The sequence below is a fragment of the Monodon monoceros genome, unplaced genomic scaffold (genome assembly GCF_005190385.1).
Source record: "Monodon monoceros isolate NGI ecotype Baffin Bay Population unplaced genomic scaffold, NGI_Narwhal_1 Super_Scaffold_12, whole genome shotgun sequence".
Classification (NCBI taxonomy): Eukaryota; Metazoa; Chordata; class Mammalia; order Artiodactyla; family Monodontidae; genus Monodon; species Monodon monoceros.
In genome coordinates, this window is record NW_021703768.1 from 37,097,954 (window position 1) to 37,125,642 (window position 27,689).

At 35.9% G+C, this 27,689-nt stretch overlaps 1 protein-coding gene across 1 annotated transcript in view; it reads right to left on the reverse strand.

The window, feature by feature from the left end:
- Positions 1–12,723: 12,723 nt before the first annotated feature.
- FGF10 (fibroblast growth factor 10) overlaps positions 12,724–27,689 on the reverse strand; it is an 82,376-nt gene continuing 67,410 nt past the window's right edge. Inside the window, exons 2-3 of the mRNA XM_029219055.1 lie at positions 19,650–19,753; positions 12,724–15,658 (exon numbers count right to left, since the gene is read on the reverse strand). Of these exons, the coding sequence (XP_029074888.1) occupies positions 15,461–15,658; positions 19,650–19,753 (302 nt within the window). The 3' untranslated portion in view covers positions 12,724–15,460. The remainder of the gene's footprint in view (positions 15,659–19,649; positions 19,754–27,689) is intronic.

The window sequence follows — 27,689 nt, forward strand, 5'->3', positions numbered from 1 at the left end:
TGGTTTTAGGCTGCCCTGCATAACAAGTAACATGAAAAATATTTTCTACAGGTGTTTTTTATTTTCCTGTATCTTTGTAAACTATTGTGTATGTGTGTGTACACTATCATATATATTTATTCTTGAATGTAATTCCACATAGGTGGCAACAAGTCTGTTGCATATTTCATGCTCATTTAAAAAGAAATCTTACAAGATTTCCATGTATTGTGGAAAGATCGACATCTGTCCCCTATTTAATTAGGTCCATCCTGGTTATGTTAAATGTGTTCTAGCTCCTGTTAAGAAAATTCTCTAAACATACATGGAAAAGAACCTTGTTAAAAATGAATTGTCAGCAAGAAACAGGAGAGATTTAAACAAAGAAACTCCAAGGAAAGCTTAACAGAGAAACATCTCAAACCTGAATGCTTAGACTGAATAAAATAATAGCCCTTCCCCTTCACCTCTCATGGCTAATCCACACCAAAATGCAAATGTAACTTGAAACCAATTGTTTTGGAGGCTTCAGAAGTTTGGTTAATTTTTCCTTCCTGTTACTTTTCACTTTGAAACACCTTTTGGCTTCTGGGATCTGACTGGAGCCAGGAGGGGAAATGCCAAAATTCTATGGGGAAGGCTTGTTCTTAGGGTAATTTAGACCTAACTTGAGGAAGTCAACTTTTGCTATAAATTTTATGTTAAAAAACTCTGAAATTTCCAGTGGGTTGAACAAATGCAAAAATTGCAGATAATAAAAGAAAATTTAGATAATAATGCAAAAGTAAGGAATTATCAGACACTTCATGGGGGTGAGGGGTAGAGTTTAAGCTTTAGATCTTGAAGCTTGGACTCTCCCCTTTGTTTTACCATTAATTCAGTTATTGTTTTCAAACTTTTCCTCTAAATTTCCCTACCTTAAATATATGCAGCAGTAAGATCTCTTCATGCCCAATCATTAGGGATATACAAGCCTTCTAAGGGTGTGCAAATACTTTTTTTTCATTCACTCAGCAAATATTTGCTTGCCATCTATGTGCCAGGAGCTAGTCTAAGTTCTGGGTATATAACAGTGGAAAAAAAAGAATCTGACCTGTGTACCTTAAATTCCAGTGGGGATTAAACAAATAAATATATGTTAGATTGTATTAAGTGCCATGCAGAAAAATGAATCTATGTACAAAAATATTTTATATACAGTGGTTGGGAAAGGCCTTTCTGAAAAGTGACCTTTAAGCAGAGACCTGATGGAAATGAGTGAGTGAGTCATGTAGATACCCTAGGGGAAGCGTCCCACAAAGTAGGACTAGAAAGTCTGAAAGTCCTATGTGTTTATGGGTTTGAGAAGCTGTGAAAACAATGTGCTGGGGAGGAGTGAACATGGAGGAGAATGGTAAATGACATGTTCAGGGTATGAGCAGGAAAGAGATACTCAACTTTGAGTCTAGAGTACATGCTTATACAGAAAAGAAACAGTAACCAGCACAGTCACTGAAATTGATGCTGTTCTCCTGTGACTTAGATGCACAATAGAAAGCGCTCTGCTACTTGAGTTTAGAATTTCGGTCTTCCCTTCACCAAATTTGTCAGGACAATTGGCAGGAATGTAATTTAAAAAGAGGAAACCTAAATATACAAGAAGAGGTAGAAAGCTTGTTTAAACAAGAGGAGGAGACAATTGGAAAAAATTAATTCCCCCCTAATTAAGCTATGAATTTTCAACAATTGAATCAAAATCCCAAAATGATGCTTCCAATCCCTCTTTTTCTTCTCTTCCCTTCCCTAACCTCCCTCCCTTGCCCTTCCTCACTTTCTATTTCCTCCCCTTCCAAAAGGTTACATGCTGTATGATTGCATTATATAGCATTCTTGAAATGACAGAATTATAGAAATAAAGAACAGATCAGTGGTTGCCAGTTGTTAAGGAAGGGGTGTAGGTGAGAAAAAGTGGGCGTGGCTATAAAAGGGCAAGATGAGGGATGTATATGGCAATAAAAATGTTCTCTCCTATTGACTCTTTTAATTCCAGTATCCTGGTTGTGATATTTGTCCTATAGTTTTACAAGATACTACTATTTGGGAAAATTAGGTAAAGGGACACAGGATCTGTGTGTATTATTTTTTTTACAACAGCATGTGAATCTACAAGTATCTGAAAATACAAGTTTACAAATTTAAAATAATGAGCATCGTGATGCTGGAGGACAACCGACGCTCTTCCCATAGCATCTTTCTGTTAAGGCTGTTCTGACACCAAATCTTCTATGGCGTGTTTACCCCTTGGTGCAGTAAAGCAACATTATCCATAATTTAAATTCACTGGTACTCTCTTAGGCAAGCAAGTTGTGATGTACCCAGCTCAGAGCAGGAAAATCACTCAGAAGAGCCAAAATAGTTTCCAGAGGAGCAAGATAATCTGAAAGTTCGTATAGAATAGAAAAGGGCCACAAGGTACCTTGGAACATTTTTGATGAAGAAGTTAAATAGATCTCTCTTTTCCCCTGTTTGCCAAGAGACCAGCAGAACATGAGATTTTCCATTTCACCAACTCTTCTTCAATACTTAGTGCTATCAGAATTTCAAATTTTTCCTGATTTGATGGGTGTGAAGTGGTCTCTTTTTGTTTTATTTTCTAGAAAATTTTAGGAGTTCTTGATATATTCTGCATACTAATCCTTCTCAATATTATGTGCTGCACATGCTTCTCAATCTGAAAAGTTGAGATTATGTGAAATAGTTTCTATACTATAGATTTTATCTTGTTTAAAATTTTGTTAAAACTTGCCTGAAACTATCTGGCATTATAAACCTTTAATTATTACAACTGTGTGTTGCAGCTGTAGGAATAGACAAAAATTTTAACAGAGAAAACTAATCAAGAAATATACCCACACATTGAGTTTGATTTATGATTAAAATGGCTGTATGTCCCAGTTTGCATGGGACTATTCCTGGGACTTATGCCTGTTGTCCAAGCACAATTATTAATAATGCACTTTTCAGTTTCAAACACCTTTTGGTTTAGATGGAAAATATATACAGTCATCCTATATATATGAGAGGGGTGGACCTAGAAGTAAATAGAGATATCATTGGCTATCCATATTGAAGAGAATAAAATTTTAACCCTATTCAACACTAACAAAAATACATTCCATATGAATTGAAAATATAAATATGAAAGAAATCTTCATAACTTTTAGAAATAATTATAAGAGAAAAGCTTTATAACATTAAGATGGGGAAGAATTTCTTTAAAGTGACATGAAATTACAAACCACATTAAAAAGAATTATCTTTTGGAGAAACTTTGGAGAGCAACTTGACAATGTGTGCAGAAATTCAAAGATGCTCAAACCCATCTCTAGATACACAATGAAGAGACCTTTTGACCTTGTACACCAAGGGATGTGTATGAGACATTTACTGCGTCAGTGGTCATAAAAATTTAGAAACAACCTGTATGTGCAACAGTTTGAGGATGGATAAATAAACTGTGGTATTTTCATAAAATGGAATGCCATGTGGCAATTAAAACAAATGTACCAAGTAAAAATTTGCACAGAATTGTATAGGAGGAGTATCTTTTCCTTTCCTCTCCTAATTGACTCGGTCACTTGTTTTCTACATCTGCATCCCAAGGTTGCTGAAGACAAATGTGCACATCTCATCAAAGATTATTTTTGTGAAAGTGAGAAAAGAGGGACATTGTATACTTTTATATTTTAAGATTTATTAGCAAACTCAGAATTTAAAATAAAACCTGTGTATAGCATGTTGTATTTTAGCCACCCAGTTATATCTTAGATATAACAAAGAACAAGATCTTCAAAAAAATTCAAGGGTGTATATTAGAACTTAAAACACTTCCAAAATTTTTAGCCTATCCTATGTTAAGCTCATTAAGTAATATAAAAATATAGTAGTTCATATAATATTTTAGAGGCTCCATAAAAGAAACATTGTACATATAAGGTGATTTAAATATGTACTAAGTTTTCTTGGATCAAACTGTTAGTTGTACCCCGTGACTACGTGTAAGGCTTGTTTTAATCTAAGTTTATTTTTACATCAAAAGTCTTGTAATCTCTGTATCTATTTCTTTCTTTTGGTTATTGAAATATTTCCTCTAATCCATTAAATGAATAAATCCATTAAAATAATATTTACCCTTGTCTCATGGAGGGTTGAGTGTTTCCACTGGGCTTGAGGAGTGTCTCTATTTTTCACCTTTGGTTTCACTACTGGCCACTGTAACTTTACCTCTGTGTTAAAACTGGCTAAAGGAATTTCTGTCCTGAAGCAAATCATTTGCTTCCTGAAATTGGCAATTTGTTGTTGAGGAACCAATCCAAGGAACTCCAAGGTCTGGGCCATAAATAGTATCTAAGGTGAAGGGGAATGGTGGTCTTGTTCTTTGTCAGCTCTAATTTTGCTTCTTCATCTTTGAGCAGAAGATCTGTCTCATATGTCCCCTTATTCCTCCTTTTGCCTCTTTACATGCCTCACAGATGATAGAGTACTTAATGGCAGGGCGTTGGGGCAGGTATGATGGCAATGAGGTTTTTAGTAGAATAATTAAGCACCTCTTCCCTTCTACTTCATATTTCAATGAGAATTGGGTTATATTGCTGATACTGAGTTGTCCTATTTGAGACCTATTTGAATAATTTATTTAAACATGTCTTTCATAGAAATACCATACTTTGCATTTTATTCTGTATTTCTTCAGAGGCATTCAGGGTGTGCTCATCAGAATATAAACTGACAGATACCAACATGCTAAATAACAGTGTGGAGTGCCCTTTGACTTGTGAGAAGCGCTCTACCTCATTTCTTTGACTGGCTTTTGCTGTGTGGTAATTGTCAGGGAAACATCTGGTTACTGTCACATATTTTAGTATCCGATCTCACTGCATGACATTTTGTTCTGTGACATTTAGTTCCCACTTGGGACTTGGAACTGGAAACCTAAAATTAAGTTTCATTTCCAACATAATAATAGGGAATTGTCCTGGTTAATGATGTTTGAGGTTCCCAGTAATGGAATTTCAACATAGCACATTGGAAAAAATAATAGTAAATTTTTATCCGTGATTTTCTTTACAAAAATACAAATACTTAGGTCCCAGAAACTGTTTGGAGGGGCTACTCTGGAACTTTTCTTAGTCTTGAGAATATTATCCTTTGCTTTTTAGACTCATGATAAATAGAAACAAACTCTCTTAATGTGAAGTTCATATACCTACGTATCTCTCATTTACCCTTTACATGGACATTTTTTATCCCTGTAAGGAAACATTTAGGAATATTCAATTTGAAATGTTTGAGTATACTTTTCTAACTTAAGTTTTCCACAACAGAATTGTGTCTGTCAGGCATTCTCTCTGCTGGTTCTTTCATAAAATAAAAAGGAAAGGTTTTAGACAAATTTCCATTTTGCCCCTGCTTGATTTTGGCCATTAGCTTAGTGCCCATGTGCCTCTAGTTCATATCCTGGACTAGATGGGAAACCCATCCTTTCCTATGCTGTTGGGTCAAGCTAGTCCTAACAACTGCTGCTTCCCTCATCAATTTTTTCCTAGGAAGTGTTGTGTGTCCTTAGGTTTCTCCATTGGACTTATTAAACTCACATGTTATTTAAGTTAAAACTGATGCAACCATCATTCAGAAGAAGGGGTACCTGGTTTGTTACAGTTTTGTTGAATAGTTTGCACCTTAAAAACAAACAAACTGCACTTATAGGATGTTTTAGATGTAGTTCCAGAGGAAACAGACTCTGTGATGGAGATTTGCATGTAGGAAGTTTATTGGAGAGTGCTCTTGGGACATCTTTGAGGGGTGAAGGAAGCAGGGTTAGGCAGAGTAAAAAAAGTTGATCTGGGATGAAGTCTCAATAAATGTTTCAGCTGGTCCCACAGGGCTGACCCCCATTGAATTATTGGTAATTGAGCAAGAGGACAAGTGTTTTATACGTGACAGTGAGCTGTCATTGGATGTGGCTGCCATAGAGGAGGGGCATGCAACTTACTTTCAGCATCTGGGGAATGAGTGCCCAGGTCCTGAGAAAGGGTATCTGGGCAGTGCACCACCTGATAACTAGGCAGGATTCTAAAAGCTGAATTGTTGTCTTGGAAACAAAGATGATAGGCATATTTCCCCCTCATTTCCCAATTTATTTACAAACATATAAAGAATTTAGCAGGAGGTAGGTGGCTGCACAGTGCAGAATACGCAAGATATTTTTATCTGTTTTTTTTTTTTTGTGTGTGCGCTCCCTGTTCCCTGTGTGTTTAATAGCTATCACTTTCACTTTCTATGAAAATGAGGCTTTGTTGGGGGGAAAAAAGCTGAAATATTGCTAAACCATTGCTATATTAAGACATATATAACTTTTCTAGAAACTATCATGCTTATAGTGTGTACCCTTAGTTTCAAGTGAATATTTTAAAACATCAGTCCCTCTTGGTTCTTAAACCAAACTTCCCACAGACAATGTCATCTCCATAACTGAAGTAAGAAAGCTATGTCCATTTGTAAGTTATCTTGGCCTCCTTTGTTCTGATGCCTCAGAAAGCCCATCTTTCCAGGGGAGAAAATTGCAGTTCAAAACCAAAGTACCTCCTCATGAGCTTGCCTAGGACCCAGTAATCCACAGTGCTGAGAGAAGCATGATTTTAACATACATTGATGGTGTAGTCAATGGTCAGAAAAATGTTCCCTGGGAAGAAAGAAATAATACACAAACTGAGCCTGAAATCTGTGTAATGAAGTAATCTCTTGAGTGAATGTGGAGATTTTGAAAGTGACTCAGACATGATTTTAACACATTAGGAAACTTTTTATAAATATTTACCATCGACCAGCAAAAGGGCAGAAAATCAACATGTACTGAGTACTTACTGCTTGCCAGTCATTATACAAGACTGTTAGCTAATATAGTAACATTCAATCCTTACTACTGTCCCAAGTGTTATGAATTATTATCCAAGCTTTTTGTTCATTCATTTTTATCTTAAAAGAGGTAACTTTTCTATGTTTACACTGCTAGAAAGTGGCAGAGCCAGGATTGAAAAATAGTCTCTCTGATTGAAAAGTACATGCCATTCCTCCCAAAAGAGTATCTATAAAGAGAAATGCGTCATTTAAAATAAAACACCTTCATTATCCTTAGAATTACATTTCTGGAAAGAATTGAAAAAAACTGGGTTGTAAATGGTGTGGATCTGATTTTAAAAATTAATTTTTATTTTTTATTTTGGTAGAGTGCCCATATAATAGAGAGAAGAGTAATTTTGGAATCAGGAGGTCTGCATTCACTTCCTGGCAGTAAGCTCTGGGAAAGAAAATGAACTTCAACTTTATCACTTACAAAATTAGGGTGTAAAAGTAGGATGTAAAAGTAGAATTTCAACTAATTTACTGCATTTCATACTGGAGACAAATCTGAACAAATCAGAACCATGTTGTGTCCCAGAACCAATCTGTGATATTTTGAATGTCAGGTACTCCTGTGGTTACATGAAACATTGGTTTAGCATTGGGTTATCCCAGAGTGATTTTATCTCTGTAGCAGACATCTATTTTGTTGAAGGCCTGTTAGCTTTTTGCTTGTTTATTGTACAAAAGAAGATGGAAGTTCAGATGGTAAAGAAAGGAGGATAAAACACTGAACACTGTAGAAATCCTGCATATTATTGGCTTCTCCAGTAAATGATCAGAGAAGGAGAAATAAATGAGGAAAGAAGGGTTGGCAAATGTGACTATAGTTACAAAATGTCCTTGTAGTTTTTTGGTACATAACACAAGCATTCCATTGTTTTATACAACATTGGTTCTGGATGGATTTACTAAAATTTTTGGAGAGGGCACCCATTTTACCCACCCATCTTGTAGTTGCACACAGTAGGATGACAGGAACCTATTCAATCATGTATTTGAATTCAAAAGTTGACTGTGCAGTTCTCCTGGGAAGATTAAGATTTAAAAAATGGAAGCTAGGGTTATAAATTAGTGTGTGTCCAGGCAACTACCTCTGGTGTAAACTGCTATATATGGGATGAAATGGAAAGTCACTTGGATCAAAACATGCTTGGAAGGAGGTAGGATCTGGGTAAGAGAACAGCTGATTTCTAAGGTAAAGAATATTATTAATAAAAATATAGTCTCCTAATGTTCTACTCTGAAGTGAGCAATATTTATTTTTATATATAAATTTTGATATATTAGCCAATTCTATTTAATAGTCATGTCTTCTTTATAGTCTAATTCCAAATATCTTTGAAATAAATATAATTATTTAGATGTTAACTCATAAAATTGTTATAAATTACCAGGAATTAATGGAGGTTACCATAAATAGGTTTATATTTGTATGTACTAGTTTGATTTTGTTTTTTGTTGTTTCTCTAGTTAACAGAGAAGGTCAACATTTAAAATTATAAGAACTCCCAATAGAATATCTATTCATCACTAAGTTTTCTGGTCTACATAGAACTCATCTAAATTGCATATTGAGACTTAAGTCAGATGTATTTATTTGATTTCTGTCATATTTGGGGTCATTGAGAAAACTATAAAATAAATTTTTGTAGAAAAGTGTGACATGATTCTGGGTATATTACAAACATCTATGGGTTTATTAAGTAAAGATTTATTAAGCAAAACTGTATATTGGATTTTGTGGTGACATGGCTTAGGAATTTGTTGAGATTGATTGATATGAAGGTTAGTGTCAAACAATTCTGTTGTATTGACAAGAAAGTCTTATGGTTCCAGATGTGCCAGAGCACCTCCTAAACTTGAGTTCTAAAAGTCTTAAGTTACAGACTCTATTAGTTTTCTCGGGCTACCGTAACAAAGTACCACCATCTGGTTGTATTAAGCAACAGAATTTCATTGTCTCACTGTGCTGAACGTTAGAAGTCTGAAATCAAGATACTGGCAGAGTTGATTCGTTCTGAGCACTATGAGGGAGAATAGCTTCTAGTGACTTGCTGGCAATCATTGGTGTTTCTTGGCTTGTGGACTCATCACCCCAATCTCTGCTTTCATGTTCATATGGTGTTCTCCCTGTGTGCATGACTGTGTTCAAGTTTCCTGTTTTTATTAGGACATTGGTCATATTGGGTTAGATGTTCACCCTAGTCTAGTTTGACCTCATCTCAACTAATCACATCTGCAAGGACCCTATTTCCTAATAAGGCCACATTCTAAGATACTGGGACGTCAAACCTTACTAGGGCCTATGTTTAAATTTTGTTTTAATTTTTTCCCAGTAGTAGGAATGAATAACTTAAATGATTCGGAACCATTAATTTTATCACTAGGGAATATTCATAAGCATGGAGAAAATATAACTTAAAAAAACCCATAGGAGTGTGCAACAATAATTTCAGGTACTCAATATTGTCTCCAACAATCTCTACTAATATTACTGTGGAGTCTATACTCATTTGATACAGCTGAAGTAGGTATTCGTTTAAATAAAGCCTATATTTTTCTTGTGACTCTAATAAGGAAATAGATTTGACATAGCTATTTAATGTCACCTGGAGTCAAAAATTAGAAAGAAAGATAAATTCTTGCAGTTGAAATATGGTGATTTGACTATTTCTTAGGAGATCTTGGAGGATGGAATGCAGAACTTTCCTAGGGTAAGATGAGGAGGAAGGATTGCAGATACTGACTTTAAAATACCAGTACTTTTTAAAAATTTATTTAGTTTATTTATTATTTTTGGCTGTGTTGGGTCTTCGTTGTTTTCTCTGGTTGCGGCGAGCGAGTGCTACTCCTTGCTGCAGTGTGCGGGCCTCTCATTGCGGTGGCCTCTCTTGCTGCAGAGCACGGGCTCCAGGCGTGCAGGCTTCAGTAGTTGTGGCTCGCGGGCTCTGGAGCTCAGGCTCAGTAGCTGTGGCACACGGGCCTGGTTGCTCTGCGGCATGTGGGATATTCCCGGACCAGGGCTTGAACCCATGTCCCCTGCACTGGCAGGCGGATTCCTAACCACTGCGCCACCAGGGAAGTCCCCAAAATACTAGTATTCAAAAAAAAAATACTACTTAGTTTCATTTGTTTCCTACATGAGGGTAAGCTTTCATTGTAAAATGAATTTTACATCCAATTTTCAATTTATCAGGAAAACAAGTAAGATGTTGTTTGTAGCTTTACTTATTTGCAATACCATGTCGGTGTTTCTCTTTCATTTTTCTCAGTTGGAAAGCTCCCTAATAAACAGATATTTTTAATATCATTTTTGTAGATATTGGCTTAAATATTATTGTTTAGCATATTGATAGTGTCATGGAAAAAATGGCAATTGAAAAGTCTGGTGTTTAAATACCAGATGTTAAAATATTTTTAATGTTGAATTGATAACCCTTAACCCAAATGCCTCCTGTAACCATAAGAAGTAGTCTTTTTTTGATTTATAATACCTCACGAAACACCGATTTTAATTTACTTCTCCTTGAAAGACCTCTCTGAGAATATTTGTATTGTCAGCAGCTTAAATTGACCACAGAAATTATCACTAAATAATTTCAAAAATCGTGAGATTATTTAGGCATTTAAGATGTGTAGAAAGTAATTAAAACCAAACTTTAGGAGGGTTAAGGCCGTACCATAGTTGGTTATTCTGCAACTGGGGTCACTGCCTAAGTTGTACGAAGGCCTATGCTCAATTTACAGTTGTCATGAGGAACATGGGATGTCTTGATTCTTCATTTGCTGTTCTCATCTTTAGAGGATGCAGTTGCCTATATTAAAACATGAACATAGGCTCTTTTGTGGAGGATAATAAAAACATGTAAGGTAATACATGCCACATGCATAGATGGTTGGCATATGGCTTTTCTCTTTGAGTATGGAATTGTTGCCCTTAGCTGCTATCATGGAACAGCCAAATGGAAATGTTCATTATTAGTCACTTAGGAATGAGACCAGTTCCTTTGATCTCATTAGTTTGATCACGATTATTCCATTTTAACATGGTGTTTTGTAAAGGTGTTTTCAGTGGGTTATTCACTTGCAAGGGCATTTTGTGTTTTATTATTTTCTAATCAGCTGAAGAAAAGAGGTATTGATGTTATAAAGCTTTTTTTCTCTCATATTGAATATATACAAGACATAGTGAGAGACATAGAGCACATTTTCACTTTTTTATTTTACAATTAAAAAAGAAACAAATGGCATTTGGGTTTCAGATTTTTCTCTTCACGTTGATATATTTGAAACAACTAGTACATACTCTTGGGATAAATGTAAAGAAATACTTATAATGTCATGTTGTGATATAGACTGATATTTAGCATGAGAACCACCTTTTGATTCAGTGCAAACTTGCATTCATCTCAGTGACCAGTTTGCAGAATTATAGTGAGCGTGCCTATATTCAGGGCCCTATTCTTGGCTTTAATACAAAACAAAATGAATACAATCTCTCCCTTTTAAAAAATGCCTTTAAAAATCTTGATCTCCCTGATTTGAAGAAAAAGATGACACTTAATTAGAATTAGCAAAAAATGCAAGATTGTCGGTAGTCTCATTTATATAGATGTAGCTAAGAACTGTTGTTGTTTTTACACCTGCCCCGCACCGCCCTTTCCTTGGTACACTGTTATTCACCAGTTCCAGTGGTGTGGGCTGCCAAAATCCCCACGGTGTAGCTCTGGATCATGTAACTGAAGCTTGGCCAACCATAGTGCCCATATGCCTTGTCCTGCTGTTTCCTCTGAAAGTTGGTATCTTATCCAAACTTGGCCAATAAGAGGCATACCTTGGATGTTTCCGTTTTGGAATCTTGAGAAAAGGAGGTATGGGGTTTTGGGCTTTGGAGTTGGAAAAAATGAATTGGAGGCAAGCGGTAGCCGAGCAGATAAAGCCAATCAGAGGTAAGAGTACCGGAGAGGAAGAGGATTTTAGTTGCTTCATGTCTCAGTTTTGGTGGAACTCAGAATTGCCCTTTTCCTTCCAAGATCTTTCCAAAATAAGCCTCTTTTTTTCTTACAACTTAATTTAAGTTTAAAAAGTCCTGTCTGGTGAAATAGACAAGAATCCTTAATCAACAGGATACTTGTTTGCATGTGAATGTGTTACTTCTAATGCTCTAGATATCTTCTCTTAAATATTTCATGGCTTCCTACAAATATCTTTATTTAAACAAAGTTTGGAACAGCTAAAACATTCCCTGATAAGGCAAAGGTAATTTTTATTTTTGCTGAATAATCATAAAACCTGAATTAAGAAACATCCAAATTATTATAACTGTGCATATTAATGATGATCTATTTAAATAGTGTCCACAACCTTGCTTGGACCCTGGACCCAACTTGCGTTATTAGGTATTTTTTTCTCTCTACTTTTCAAATCAAACTCATTGGCTTACTCTATCCCCTTGAAATCAGATTTTGCAGCCTCCTGGCTTTCCTCCAAAAGTCTTTCATTGTTTCACAAGCCATCCTTGTTTTTAATTCATCCTTCTTTATCCACTGTGCAAACTAGGTGGACCTGAATACTTAGGAAAAATTGAAAGCATTTGGTTGTTATTAGAGTAGGGATAGCTGACTCACACATGTAAAACATTAAAGAAACCTTACAAATGTTTGAGTGATTTTTTTTCTGTTGTTGTTGTTTGGGCCTGTGGGGCATTTAACCACATCCTGCCAAGCACACAACACATGAGCTTCTCTCTTTATTACCAGGTATAGTTTTAGGCTAATAAAACAAACAAGGCCAATATTTTCATTTTCTTTTCCCAGCATTTTTATTGATTCATTTAAATGTAACATACTATACACTGTTCAGCCTTTTGGGAGGTAGGAGGAGGGAGGGAATCTATATCTTTATGAGGAGTCTCCTCGAAATCAACACTCAGATGGACAAACATTTGTGGCTGACGCACCTTGACATTGTAGCCAGGGGTCACACTTCCTACAGAGACAGAACTCCCAAAATCATGATTTTCTTTTTAAACATATGACATTTAGTACTGGAGCTGCTTTTCCTTCAGTAGCACAATCCAGCTGCAAAGAGGACCAGAATTCTATCCCAATACCAAGCAAAGATGCCATTTTTGAATGTGGAGAATCTCATTACTCCTTACCAAATGGTTTCTGTCTTTCTCTCTGTCAATGTGTGTGTTTTGGGGGTGAGTCAGGGGAGAGGTGAAGGAAATGTTTTCTATTTTTGGCTTCTGCAAGCTTTGATACATTTTGCTAGAAGCTGTTTTACTGTTGTGAGTACTATAATGATGACTGTTTACACATAGTCTCTTGGTAATCTAAATGGCTATGTGAAATACGAATCCAGTTTGTGCCCTATTTGCTGTTACCATGGTCATCTAATACTGTATTTGTCTCACCAAACATTTAATTTTGGTTGTGGGTGGTCAATGTTCATGTGTCAGGTGCAATTATTATTTTAAAATAAAACATTAAAGATAATCTAGTTCTCATAGGAATGCATTACATTATAGCGCTCAGACTCAGTTACCAATTAAATTTTAACAGATTCCAGCCACAAAATTAAACATTTTTAGAATCCCATTTGTCAAAAAGCAAGTTGGAAGCCAAGTACCATAAAATGCAACTTTAGCCATAAGGCAAAACACTCTGCCTCAAATGCATTTCCTTTGAAATCCCAACTTTTTAAGGAATGAGAAAAATATGACCTTTTATGGGATTACTTTATGGGAAAGTTTCTTAATAAAGCTAATTCTTAAATAACAGATTAACTGGAAGTGCTGGTTAAGCATTGACACAATTAAGTTATTAGAGAGGATCACAAAACACCAGCCTTTCTAGAGGTTAAACTTTAGTAAAAAGACACATTTAGTGAGTCCTTCCTTTGTACCAAAATACTGTGTCCAAACAATAAAAATAAACAGACCTTTTCAAAACAAGAAATATGAAGGTAAAACTGCAGCATCAATATAATCTTATAGTTATCACTTAAAGTATTTAGAGCAAATAGTATTTTTCTACACTTTAAAAAATCACTACAGACACTGCAAATAAGGCTTATGTATTTATTTAGTGGAATACTATGTGATGATGGCCGGTACGCTCTTATGTACTGTTTTCTATACCTGCTCTAACAAAATGAATTTCAATAAGGTTACATTATGGAACCTTCCAAAGCTCTTTAAGTTTACAGAAAATAAGTTTTATTGGGTTTTGTAAAGACTAGATCATACAGCTTGAACAGCTTGAAGAGGTTGCAGTATATGGTTACACATATACCAGAATATATTTGCTCAGTTTAAGCCCCTTGGAGGGTTGCACTTCATACCAAATTCTTTGATAGTTCCTTTGGGGGAGATTCACTATGTGAGACTTATAAAGTGTTCTTATATATGCAGACAGCCTCTTCATCACTTACCACTGTGATATATGGCCAAAAAATCATTAGTAAATAATGAGGCTAGGCTACTAAAATGTATGTAACAATTAATTTTCCTTCTTTTAATATCTTGGAGACACACTGATGTATTGAAAGAGAAGAATTTGGCCTTCTGGTCTATTTCTTAGGAAAGGAAGCTTTAGGAGTGATGTATGGTTTTAAATGATGGCAAGCATCTCTCACTCAAGCCATGCCATAGCATTGTCATATTTATTGTTGACAGTTCTTATGGCAGAAGTGCAGATTAAGTCAACTGATAGCACATGGGGCACTCACACTCTTTCCTCGATGTTATCTCCTACTCTTGAAGTGTTTGCCAAGTTTTAAAAGCACTTTGTCATGAACATGCATGTGGTGCGCTAAAGAAAAAGGAAAGGTAAATCAGAGGGCAGCCGATGAGGGCACTCTTTAAAACCCCAAAAGATATTTAACATCCTATTAAATAAATAACTTAGAAAGAAATAGGAAGGGGCGAAGGCAGAATGCACAAGCATACCATACTATTTGTTTTGTTAGGACAGTTTTACACTACCATGTTTATATTTTTTAATCCTATCCAATTCTTCCATGATGCCACGCCCAAAGCTCCTTTGGTTGTGCACATGATATGACCCAAGTGCTTTCCAGTAAATGCTTGCGTGTCTTACTGCTCATTGAATCATTAGGCTTGAATGAGCAATGAAAGTCTTTGATATGAGTTCGTATTCCATAAATAACTTTCCCGAAGATCATTCAACAGACTGTTCCTTGTCCTTTAAGTTCTATCTCAGAGGTTAAAAACAAAAACATACACAAAAACTTAACCCCAAAACTCAGCCACAATATTGTTCACTTAGGAATAACTTCCATCCCATCTGATCTGCTTATATCTCAATTACAAAGCAGGACACAGAACTAATTAAGAGAACATCATATGTCAGCAGAGAGTCCAAAAACCTTCAAAGGCTTCCTTTCTTTCAACCAAGCAGATACTTGCAATGTGTCTTTTCCTTTTGAGCTACTATCTTCACGAAGAACACCAACTTTTACCAACTGGTAAAAGAGCCTTTGGTTATCCTGCATCCACAAACATTGCCTTCCTCTAGGAGTGTACCACCATTGGAAGAAAATGAGCTGAGGTGTTTTTCCTTCGTGTTTTCTGTCCTCTCCTGGGAGCTCCTTTTCCATTCAATGCCACATACATTTGCCTCCCATTGTGCTGCCAGTTAAAGGATGCATAGGTATTGTATCCGTTTTCCTCAATCCTCTCCTTCAGTTTACAGTCATTGTTAAATTCTTTCTGCAAGGGAAAAACAAAATCTTTTATTCCTACGGTGATGATACTTGATTCTATTTCACACAAACCATCCAGAGAACTCCAGTTCCTGGGTTTTATTTACTGTTGCCCTTTGTACATAAGTTGTGCACTTAATACAAAACATCAACAACAGAAGAGTAAAACTCATAAAGACAAAACAGATTCTACATTAGAAGGCATGTGATTTATTTTAATCTATCATCATAACCACATATTGGGCCCCTTTTAAAAAGCTGATGTGCATTGAACATGACATGTTTAAGTGCCTAGAATGATTGTTAAGAAGCAAGCATTCCAGTAACAATATTCGTGATGAGCCAATGATAAAGAATGTTGTTATAATCCTATTTTTCAGAGTAATAACTGGGGTTCCACGGGAAAAACAGAATTACAGGGAAAAAGTGGGTTTATCAAGTTTGCAAATGTTATCTACCTATAAATCCACAATAAATACACACACATTGATAAGAAAGCAGATTTTAAAGCAAAACCATGATAGTTCTAGATAACCAAGAGGCCCTGGGAGTGAGGGATGTCCCTCTCTTCCAAATACCAGATTTCTCAATTTTGTAAATTATTTACAATTTTCCGTAACTTGGAATTTTGACCAATTTTACTCTGAGGTTTAGGAATAGTTGAACAGTAGGACATGAGACAACCTTGCTTTGTGAATTTCCATGTCAAAGAAACTATAAATCTGGTGACTAGCACTGCTTATATTGTATAAGCCTGAAGACTTGGGTCCTGGGAAATTCCACTTTACAGACACAGTCCTTTGGCTTTGTTTCAAGTGGCCAAGTTTTTTAAGGGGATCTTTTGTGACAAAGATTGATCACTCATTCATCTTAGAAATCCAGATTCTCACTCTGGAGTTAATAACAAAGAGGAGATACCTCACTAATCTCAAAACTCTGACTTCAGAAATATCCCTTTCCCCTTATACCCAAACTAAAGCAGTTAAAAAGCTAAGGAATTGGGGCTTTTGCTCTTCTGGGTCTATCTTCTCTATGCAAATCAAGGGCATTGTAGGCATCTTTCAGCTGAAACTTCTACTAGGCAGTTCAGTTTTTCTCACCTCCGCACTTTTTGGAAATTTTGACTAAATTCCCAGTTCCTGAATGTGTGTATATTTAAATATCCAGGTTTCTGCAGGCTAGACCCTAATTTTGAACATTATCACAACTGTAATGAGCAGGTATATTTTATGTTAATGTTACCAGTTTAAGCTTTGTTTTCTGGAATTTATCCTCTGTGCTTCTCTTCTATAAAGAATATTTAAATGTAATGTTCAAGTAACGACTTATTTGGTCGAAAGTAAGAAGAAAAGGTAAATTATTTAAGGTAATGATTTTAAAATAAAAATTATGCATTAGAAGAGATTTGAATCCTTAATTTGAGTTTATTTTTTTCCTATTTATTCATCCTAGTCTGTCTAAAACTGTATGGTTTTCAAAGCAGAGAGGGTTTTTTTTTACATGAATAATTGTATTTTTTCAATAAAGAAGGCGTATTTTAGAGAGTATCTATTGTTTACAGCATTTAGGTGAATCATAAATATTAAAGTCTAAAAAAAAATCTAGGCTAGAGCAAGATCTCAAAAGTAGGGTTTTGGTAGTTTAGAAAAAGGGTTTGGATTTCCTCAGAATACCAGGGAAATTTCTTTGGTTTTTAAACCATGCCCTACAAGGGCTTGTCCTCTATACTTCAGTTTTATAATCTATTTACTTAATTCCATCTGTCAGGAGAAAACTCAGTATACAATAGTATACAATAGACACATTGCCCAGAGGGTGAATAATGAAAATCTAAGAGAGATAAGTTTCCCAAAAGGGAATCGAGGAAAATAGTCAAGAGACTAGAATATATAGTGTTAGTTTAATCAACCCCTCTGGGTTTTTGCCTAATTGCTATTTTCAAGAAGGCTATGGAATCAATGGAAATTATCTGAAAAAGAAAAAGATAGGAATTACAAGAGTATTTCACCTGATATACAGAGTATATAGGATGTGTACTCATGAATTTTTTTTTTTTTGGTATACCCTTTAAATGCAAAGTTCCTAGTCCTATCCTGCCCTGAATAGGGCACTGAATTTGAGTAGATTTTTAATTTAATTTTGAACAAGCCATACTTCTTTACTCTTCCTGGTGGTAATGCAAAATTACAGTAACAGTACACTATGGTTAGAGAATGAGCTTCTTTCTGAGACAGGCTGAAAGTGGAATGCATCGGCTATTATGGGCTGAGCTACTTGGAAAGGTAGTTAGGTTAATGAATTGCGCTATTCCATGCTGAAGAAATCATGTGGGACAAGGCAAACCCTGTCCTCTTGAAGTCCACAATCTACTGGGAGAAGACAGTCAACAACAGACACATTATTGAGAGAAATAGCTGATAAATGCCACTGTAGATCATTAAAATGGTATGATGTGATAGAAAGCAAATGAGCATCTACATAAGAAATAGAGAATGAAATAATCCATAGGCCTTAGAGCTCAAGAAGAAGCATAGGCACAGTGTGTGAGCTGTGTTGGGATAGAAGAAAAAAGTGGGGGAATGGAAGGAAAATATTAAATATTTTTATGACAGTTCATTTGAGAGCTATCCATTTTTCCTTGATGTCACCTTTTTAAAGAAATATACTTTATCAATTAAAAATTATTTCAATCTTTTATTGCAGTTAAAACTTCTATATTTTCTCTCTCAATCTAAATTTTTATTAGGTTTTACTTTAAAGCATTGGTTTTGACTAGGCATCAGTATCTCTTCAAAGAACATGTGCCTGGACCTCTTACTCAGTAATTCTTATATAAGAATTAGGAGGGAAGGGACCTCGGCATGTTTATTGAAAAGAAACAAAAAATGTCTCCAGAGTGGTTATGCTGCGAACTCCCAAATGGAAGCACTTTTTAAAATGGTCCATTACTCTTCTAGGCTCATTAGTAGAGCTACCTATAATGGAAAAATTTAATTAAAAATTTTCTGACCACTTCACCCAAAAAGCATTTATCCTAGTCAAAGAGGCTCACCCAAGGTATGCCTGACTCCCCAATTATAAGTGGATCTGATATGAATGAAATACAAGGCTGTTGTATGTCCAGACCAATGATGGAATCAATTTCCAGTGACTCTCACATTGTGGGTACCATACCAAGAGCATTAGGGAAACCTGGGACCTTGTTAGAAATGCAAAGTCTTACAGATTTAACTGAATCAGAAAATCTGGGAGTGTGTTTTAACAAATCCACTGAGTGATTCTGACACTTACTTAAGTTTGAAAGCTGCTGGCCCGAGGCAGGCACTGCAATCATCCTTATACTAATCAACACAATAGGTTTATTTACACATTTTAAAGTGATATTCCCTGATACTTGCTATGGAACACAGGGATGTATGTACTCAAAGCGCTGGCTGGGTACCAGCTCCGTAACTGAATTAATCATTATTGTTTAGGTAAATAAAATTCTGGAGTTGATTGAACAGCACAGAAAATGTTGAATTTACTGATGTGTCTCCCCATTTCAGATTTTAACGGAATACAAAACGCCCATGCCCTCGTTTTATCTTCAGCTATAACACGTACACACAGAGTATGTGGTTTTCTACTCAATCCAAGATCTTTGTTTTCAATGATTCTTCCCCAAGTTGTCTGCAGCAACCATGACAATCTGACCAGATGCTTCCGTGAGAGTCTGACTGGTTAGCTCAGAGCATTCAGAATATTAGCATTCAGAGCACTGACTGATGAATGCCAGCAACAGTCTGCATGGTAGACTAATGGGTGAACAACAGAGGAGATTACAGAGTTGGAAGAGCTGCCTTGCCAGCCCTTGAAACGCTGGTGACCAGCCCTCTGTGGTTCTATTTACTAGCAATAGAATGATAACAAAACTACTTAATGTCTGGGGGAAACATCGCAAAACTGTGGTAATAATTTACTGAAGTGGATTTTTCAAATAAAAGTAGAATACTTACTGAGCCATAGAGTTTCCCCTTCTTGTTCATGGCTAAATAATAGTTGCTGTTAATGGCTTTGACGGCAACAACTCCAATTTCCACTGAAGTTATCTCCAAGATACCTAAAATATACAATTCAAAAAGGCTAAACTTAAAGAGTCACATAAATTTAGTTGAAAGAAAGAAAAATCAGAAGAAATTATGGTTTATTTTTTGATGCCTCCAAAATCAAAAACTAAAATAATTGGGGGAAAAAACCCCCAACCTTTTCCACTGTGCCTAAAAACACAGCAACAATATGGAAAAAAATAGTAAGTCTTTAAATGAATTCCCTTGCATTTTACTCTGCGCATATAGGGGAAAATATTGTTTTAATTAAAATGCTTCCTTTGCTAACTCTGCATTTTCAGCCCCATAAATATTGGAACAGCTCTGCTCATCTTAGCCTAGGTTTCACAAAAACTTATCAGAGCACACATCTGTACTATGGTATTAAATTAAACCTATAGCATATGTCAATAATATGTCAGATTTACTTCAACCTGTAAAAACAGTGGTAAACTGTTGCTTCTTTGTAGGACTTTTAGATAAACTAAATCTCTTGGCTACATTTAACTGATAAATTTATTTTTGGCAAATGTGTTGACATTCTGAAATACTGGGAGACTAATCCCAATATACACATTGTCTTTAAAATAGCAGAATCACTACTCTGGGTTGGGAGAAAATCCATTAGTATTTTTTGAAGTTTTAGTTTCTTGTTTCCTAGAAAGAATGAAAAACTAAGGGAATTAGGAACTGATAGACAAGAGATCTTTTCCCCTAATAGACAAGTTTTGGTTGGTGCATCTAAAGATAATTTTCTCTGAAAAGTTAGTAGGTGAACTATCTACTTAAAATGCCCACCTAGTTTAGGTTAAGGAGACCTCAGGTCCTAAACCTACTTCTTAGTTTTAAACCCTTGGGAAAGCTTTCTCAGGGCAGAGAAGTAGCACTGTGATTCGCAAAGTACTGAATCCAGACTGAATTTGAATCCTGGCTTTGCATTTAGTAGTGAATGACCACAGGAGAAGTCACCGAACTGCTTATGTCTCAATTTCATTTGCAAAATGAGCAGCATATTAGTATCTCCCTTCTAGTTTTGTGATGATTAAATGAGATAGTACATATAAAATAATTAGAAATTGCCTAGAGCTTACTGCCTCCTTAATTATTATGAGAGGAAAGTTTTCCTCCAACAGTTATAGAGTTTGAAGCTTCTTCTTCAACAAGCTGTGTAAATCCTGAACAGAACATACAAATTCCCACTGGCTTAGCCCATAAAATCTGAAAGCCAGTATATGCTATCATTTATCCTGTACTTACTATCATAAAAAACACCATCCTAAATGTGGTCCACAAATTATGTTTATACTCTTCCTAGAGGGAAAGAGTGTCTTGTTCTTAAGACATGGACACCTTCTTTCCTTTCTTCACAGGTTAACAAGCCACGTCATGGTCAATAGAAATGCTTTCGTGCCCCCAAAGCAAAGCTGACATCACTAGAGAGACTTGTGCCATAGAACGTTCTGTTCTTATATTCTACAGGAAGCCTGTGACCTAACACAGCATACCTCCTCATTAATAGATTGAAACAGATCTCATTTGGCAAGCTTAAACAAGGAAAGATTGTGAAGAGTGAGGGAGACAGTATCTGTATTTTTTTGTTTTGTTTTATTGGAGTATAGTTGATTTACAATGTTGTGTTAGTTTCAGGTGTACAGCAAAGTGATTCAATTATATGTATGTCTGTGTGTCTGTGTCTTTGTATATGTTCTTTTTCAGATTCTTTTCAGTTATATGTTATTACAAGATATTGAATCAGTATCTGTATTTTAAACATCCCTTTTCCTTATACTGGTAGTTGCCCTCAAGGTACAAACACATACACACATTTATTTGCGCATTTTAAAAAGTGCTTTCTTGTACTTTATTTCTTTAATTCTCCTAACAGTCATCTAAGGAGGTATGATTATTCTCAATTACAGATGAAAAAATGGATGATACTGAGGTTTTGTAACTCACAAGGTGATAAAGTGACATAGATCTATAATGAGTGACCCATCACCTAAGCCTCTCACTTTCAGACTATTTTGCTCTCCATCTCTGACTATTTTGCCTCTCCATCATATCTCCCGCTTCTTTCCCATTTACACAAGGGAATTCTGCTAGAAAACCAACTGACGTAATGACTCATTGAGGTAATAGTCTTTAGCGAACTAATATGCTTTTCCTCCCAAGGATCTGGCAGGCCACAGAGGATGATGCCTGAGTCTCAGAGAAGGAAATCTAATATACTTTATTTATGTCACAAGCAGAAGATATAGAACAAGGTAGTGATAAGAACCTGGGGCAAAATATTTAGACTGCTATTTGCTTTGCCTGCCAAAAAGGCAAGTAAGTACTATCAGTAAATTATAAGGTGTTCCCTATGTATGCTTTTGTAACTGGAAATTGTTAGAATGAAAAAGGTTGATTTCAGCAAAGAATTAAAGATTTTTGAATGTGAACAAGAAGTAGTGGGATTAAGCTATAGTAACAGACTGAGTTGGCAGAGGCAAAAATGTTCTGGTGTAATAAATATTACCGAATCTTTGATTATTTCTGAGAGTGTACTGGACATGGTAGATCATATTTATGCTCAGAAACCCTTGGGTTTCTTTCTGCTTTGCTCAAAATAGGAACACAATATTCAAAGAATTCATCAATCAATTAACCATTTTTCTTACTCTGCAATCAGTTAAAGCTAGCTTGAAAAGGTTCAGTATGCTTCAAAATAGAAAGAGGAAGACCTGGATGATTTAAGTCCTTTTGAGTCCTGAAGGTGAACTTTTGGATACACCATATGTCATTAAGTCATAATTGATAATCTCGTGGGTAATGGACAATGACATGTCTTTATTGTAAATATCTGTGAATGTGTGACTTTCTAAGGAACTCAAGTCTAAAGGACTTGCCTATTTTTTCATGAAGACTCTCTCCCATATTCTCTGTTCTTTGGTGAGGATGATCAAGTTTGCCTATAAAAGCATTTTTGGAAAGTATGTTTGTTGTTGGATTAATAACTTATAGTTCTATGGGTGTATAATTTGATGCAAAATTGAATGCCAACTGAAGGAAAGCCTGCCAGGGGAAAGTGAGGAACAAGGCAGGAAGTTGTTAGAAGGCTGGGGAGTTGTCAGTCTCAAGTTATCAGCCATCTTCTACAGACTCTAAGGATTTTGGCAAATACGAAATATTTTATCTAAAAATATATAACTTTTAAAAGAACATATTAGAAAAAGCCAATTTTTAAAGCAAATTCCTTTAATAATAGCAATATATTAACTTTATTTTGAACTGTATTTGAAATCTTAAATAATAAAGTTTGATAATCAATAAAACAAAACTGATTGTGACAAAAATCAGCTCCCGTTAATTGGCAAGTTCTACCGAATGAGGCAGCATCACCATAGTAATTGGGAGGATTTTGCAAATTGATGAACTCCAAATGGAAATAACGTAGACATCACAATTTTCATGTAAATCAGTTATTCTTTTAACTTTAGGGCAAGAGTTATGTTTTGATGAACCACTGAGTTGTCAGTCTGAGGACGGAGCCATTCAAAAGCATTTTTCTCAGTTTATGCCTCTCATCCTTCTCCAGAAGAGAAGCATCTGAACTGTTTTCTCTCCAGCAATTACATTTGACCAAGACTACTCTTTTTGGGCTATGATAATAAACAAGCTATTGGCCTAGATAGTAACTTTCTCCTTAAATGCCTTTTCATGGATATAACAGGAGAAAGAAAGTAAAAGTCATTTAAGAAAATGGATATATACAGGGGGGAAGTTAGATGTAAAAAATAAATGCAAAATCCCATTCTGCTCTCCTAGATAAGCAGAACATGAATATATAAATAAATCCTGGAGATTATTTGAGTAAATTAATTCTGCTAGCATGTACCTAGCACCAATGTGCAGGGCTTGTGTTAGCTCTCACGATGGAGGATGAAAAAACAAACGAGACACCATCTTTACCTTCAAGGAGTTTTAAAACTGGGTAGGATAAAGACAGGAATAATTTAAGTAATTACAGCACAGAAAAATATATTAAGTGCTCTATTAGAAATAAAATATGTTGTCATGGCTTTAAGTAGTAAAGATGTCATCCTGAAGAAGCTGGTTGGCATTTGAGGTGAACCTTTCAGGGGGTAGGATTTTAATAGGTGGGAATTGAAAAGTCGAGGGGAACATTTTAGGTAGAGAAAAGTGAAAGAGTAATGAAAGGCATGGAGGAGGGGAAAGAGCTCAGTGTGTGCCTGAGCCACCGTTGGCTCTCCCCACCGATTGCACTTTGTGGGGGACACTCAGTAAAAGTAAGGGTTCTGCTTCATTGAGTAGCAGTGATGCTCTCCCGGGTGAGGAATGTACTTTTTTTTTTTTAATTTTTAAATTTTATTTATTTGGCTGCATTGGGTCTTCGTTGCTGTGCACGGGCTTTCTCTAGTTGTGGTGAGCGGGGGCTACTCTTTGTTGTGGTGCGCGGGCTTCTTATTGCGGTGGCTTCTCTTGTTGCGGAGCGTGGAGTCCAGGCACACGGGCTTCAGTAGTTGTGGCTCGTGGGCTCTAGAGCTCAGGCTCAATAGTTGTGGCGCACGGGCTTAGTTGATCCGTGGCATGTGGGATCTTCCTGGAGCAGGGCTGGAACCCGTGTCCCCTGCATTGGCAGGCAGATCCTTAACCACTGTGCCACGAGGGAAGTCCTGAGGAATATGCTTTTCAAAAAATTTATTGTGAAACTTGGAAGCAGCTCAATAAACGTCAGAGCCTTATGAATTCAGAATCAGTCACATCTTACTTTTGTCTAAACATTTTAATTCAAAATAGATATTAATGCTATATATAGTTTGTTAGTTTTAGTCAATGTGCTGAAACATATCATGACTAGTATAAGATGATACACAAATCCTATCCTCTCTAAGTCTCTTTCTTCCCCATGAATTGTTCAGTGGCCTGAATCGTTCTATTATATACTAATATAGAAAGACCTATGGAGTGCCTTGGCTTGTTGTCATATTTACACCGTATACCTCCGAGATTATGTGACCATACCCAATAGTGAGGGGCTAAATGGCTCGAAATATGGTATTCAGTTTAGAATCACTGTGGGTCTATCTCATTAATTGTGTATCTTTCTCAAAGAACTGTAGTAATCATAGTGGTCTTTTTAAGAAAATTATTAGAACAGTGCATAGTTCATAATATGTGCTCAATATGCATTTACTGAATGAACAAATGGATCATAAGTGGTCAGTCCAATGACTGGCTGAGGAAAGAAAAACTGGGTGTTCATTAAATAATTTTTTTTTCTTTTGACAGTAATCATCTTTGTAAAATCTTGAGATTAATTAGTAATTCCACATCCAAATTAAAGTTAGAGGAAATGCCAAAATGTGTGCTTCAAACGAAAGTTGGTGAATTATAAAATATAAATGCTTATTATTCCTTTTAGGTAAATTATAACAAAGGCAATGATAAGGATTGTTTTACCTATTTAAATACTTTTCTACAAAGTACTATTCTATTCTCAAAGTACTATACTATTCTAGCAAACACTTGATTTTTAGATTTCAAAAGTATTTTAGAGAAGCATACTTTTTAGTCCACACAAAGGGATTCACTTCCATATAGACTAATTTTCTAGGTAGCTAAAGTTTTTCAGCTCTCAGACTTTATTTATTAAAAAAATAATAACTTGGCTCCTAAATCTTCAAGTTCACTCATTTCCTTGTTCATATATGGAGATTACTAGTTACAAGTTTGTTTTTCTTGATGACATTAGCACTGATGGCTTTCTCTGCTGTGAAAGTACATTGCTCTCATGAGCTTCTACATTAAACTGCCAAATTAATATGTGATCTTGTTAAAATTGAATGAAAAATATGAGCAAGGTTTGGAGATTTTCTTTTCTGAGTACAGGACATGAGGCTTTATGCAGAAACCTTAGTATTTCTTTTTGATAGGGTCTCAGTTATATTCTGGAGTGTGGATATCTACACAAGTGTAATGTTAAAATTCTGGGGTAATCATAAAATATATAGCTTTAAGTCTAGAACAAACTGCATTTGTTTCATCATAGACATAAAATTAGATATTTTTATGTCTATGATGAAACACATGTAATTTTTCTTATGTAGTAAAAATTATAACAGCGAATTCGCAAATAATGGGGCATAATTTTGCTTTATAAACACTAGTGTTGAAAGAATTATACAGAAATTATTTCAGCTGGTAGTTCATTTACACCCTTGAATTTGTTGACAACTTGATTCCATTCATGGTTCTTGAGCATAAAATGCTACTTTACACCTAGAAAGTGCGACAGATTCTAGGTCTGCATGATCATGTCCAGAAAAAATACACAGAGGTTTTCAATAGCTAAATAATTGTCATCATATTAATTAGAAATATTTCAAATAATGTTTTCACCTCTCTTTAATGTGAAACAGAGCTAAATTCAGTGAAGCCTCAACACATTATGCGAACTGTTGAACTCCCGCACAGCACAAAGGACTTTCCTGAACACTGTGCTAAGAGACTCAGTCAAACTTTACCCTGGCTTCCAGCCTCACTAGGATGTGTCCCTAAAGGTGACTCTAGCCACCATGCTTAAGAAAACACAACGCTGCCAAACTGAATTTTTCCAGCCCCCCTTGCCAAACTATTTTCAGTAATTCTCCATTCCACTCCCTTCTGTAATGTTCCATTTCCACTAGCCTCTTTTTTGTGCCCCCTTTATCGCTTCCCCATAATCCCTTTTTATTCCCTCTCTGTTCTCCCTTAAAAACTTCAGTCACCTTTGTCTTAGTTGGAGTTGAGCTCAATTAATACTCTAGTCTCTCTCCCTTACTGCAGTAGTCTAAATAAAATCTGTCTTGTAACCTTTAACAAGCATCTGGTGCTGGATTTTTTTGTTTGTTGGTTGGTTTGACAGTTACGTGAGATTAAAAAAAAATCTCACAAGGATTATAGAGTAGAAAACTGTCACCAAAGTCAGGAGTATCATGTGCAAGCAAAATAGTTCACAACTGGTAAGTGAAGAAAAGTATGGCTTTTTGAAAACTGGGAGAGGAAAACACCTAGCTGAAAGGTAACAGAACTATGTTAGTACCTCTTAGCTTAAGGGTCCACATGCTTTACACTTGTTTGGGATTGCATATTTGCTTGGAGACCCTAGCTTAACTGTATTGAAAGAATGTCAAAATGTACCTGAGTAATTGCTGTGTATTGAGAGTAACTGGAACAACAGCAACATTTGTGATATTAATTTTAATTTTGTATCAGCTACTTATTTTCCCATCTCATTTCTCTCCATCTACACCCCCTTCTCCCTCTCCATCCTATCCTATCTCTGTCTCTGTCTCTCTTACACACACACACACACACACACACACAAACAAGCACGGTAGGCAGCTAATAACCACACACACAAACACACACACATTTTTTAAAGGAAATAGCAAAGTCACATTTCATGTGATGAAATTAATAGAGGAGGCACTTAGGTGTAAATGACAGAGAAATTAGTGGAAGCTCTAAAAAGCAGAAGAACTTGGCTTAATAGCTCTCTTTCTTAACTAGCTGTGTGACCTTGGATAAGTCAAGACTCAGAGTCTTGGTTTCCTCATTTGCAAGTTGGGGCTAACTGCCTACAGCTCATAGGATTGCGTAGAGTCTCAGACAGTGGATATTGAATAGATATTTACTGTCCGCTGAGTCAGAATGGTGTCAAGTTAACCAGTCTTCTACACCAGTGGTTCTAAAACTTGATCATGCACCAGAATCATTTGGAAGGCTTGTTTAAACAGATTGCTTGGATTTTTGACTTGGTAGACCTGGGGTAGGGCCAGAGAATTTAAATTTCTAGCAATTTCCTAGGCAGTGCTGATTCTGCTGGTCCAAGGACCACACAGTGTTTTATACACTACATTCAGAGACAGAGCAGGCCTTTGATATAAAAAAGCATTGACAGAAACA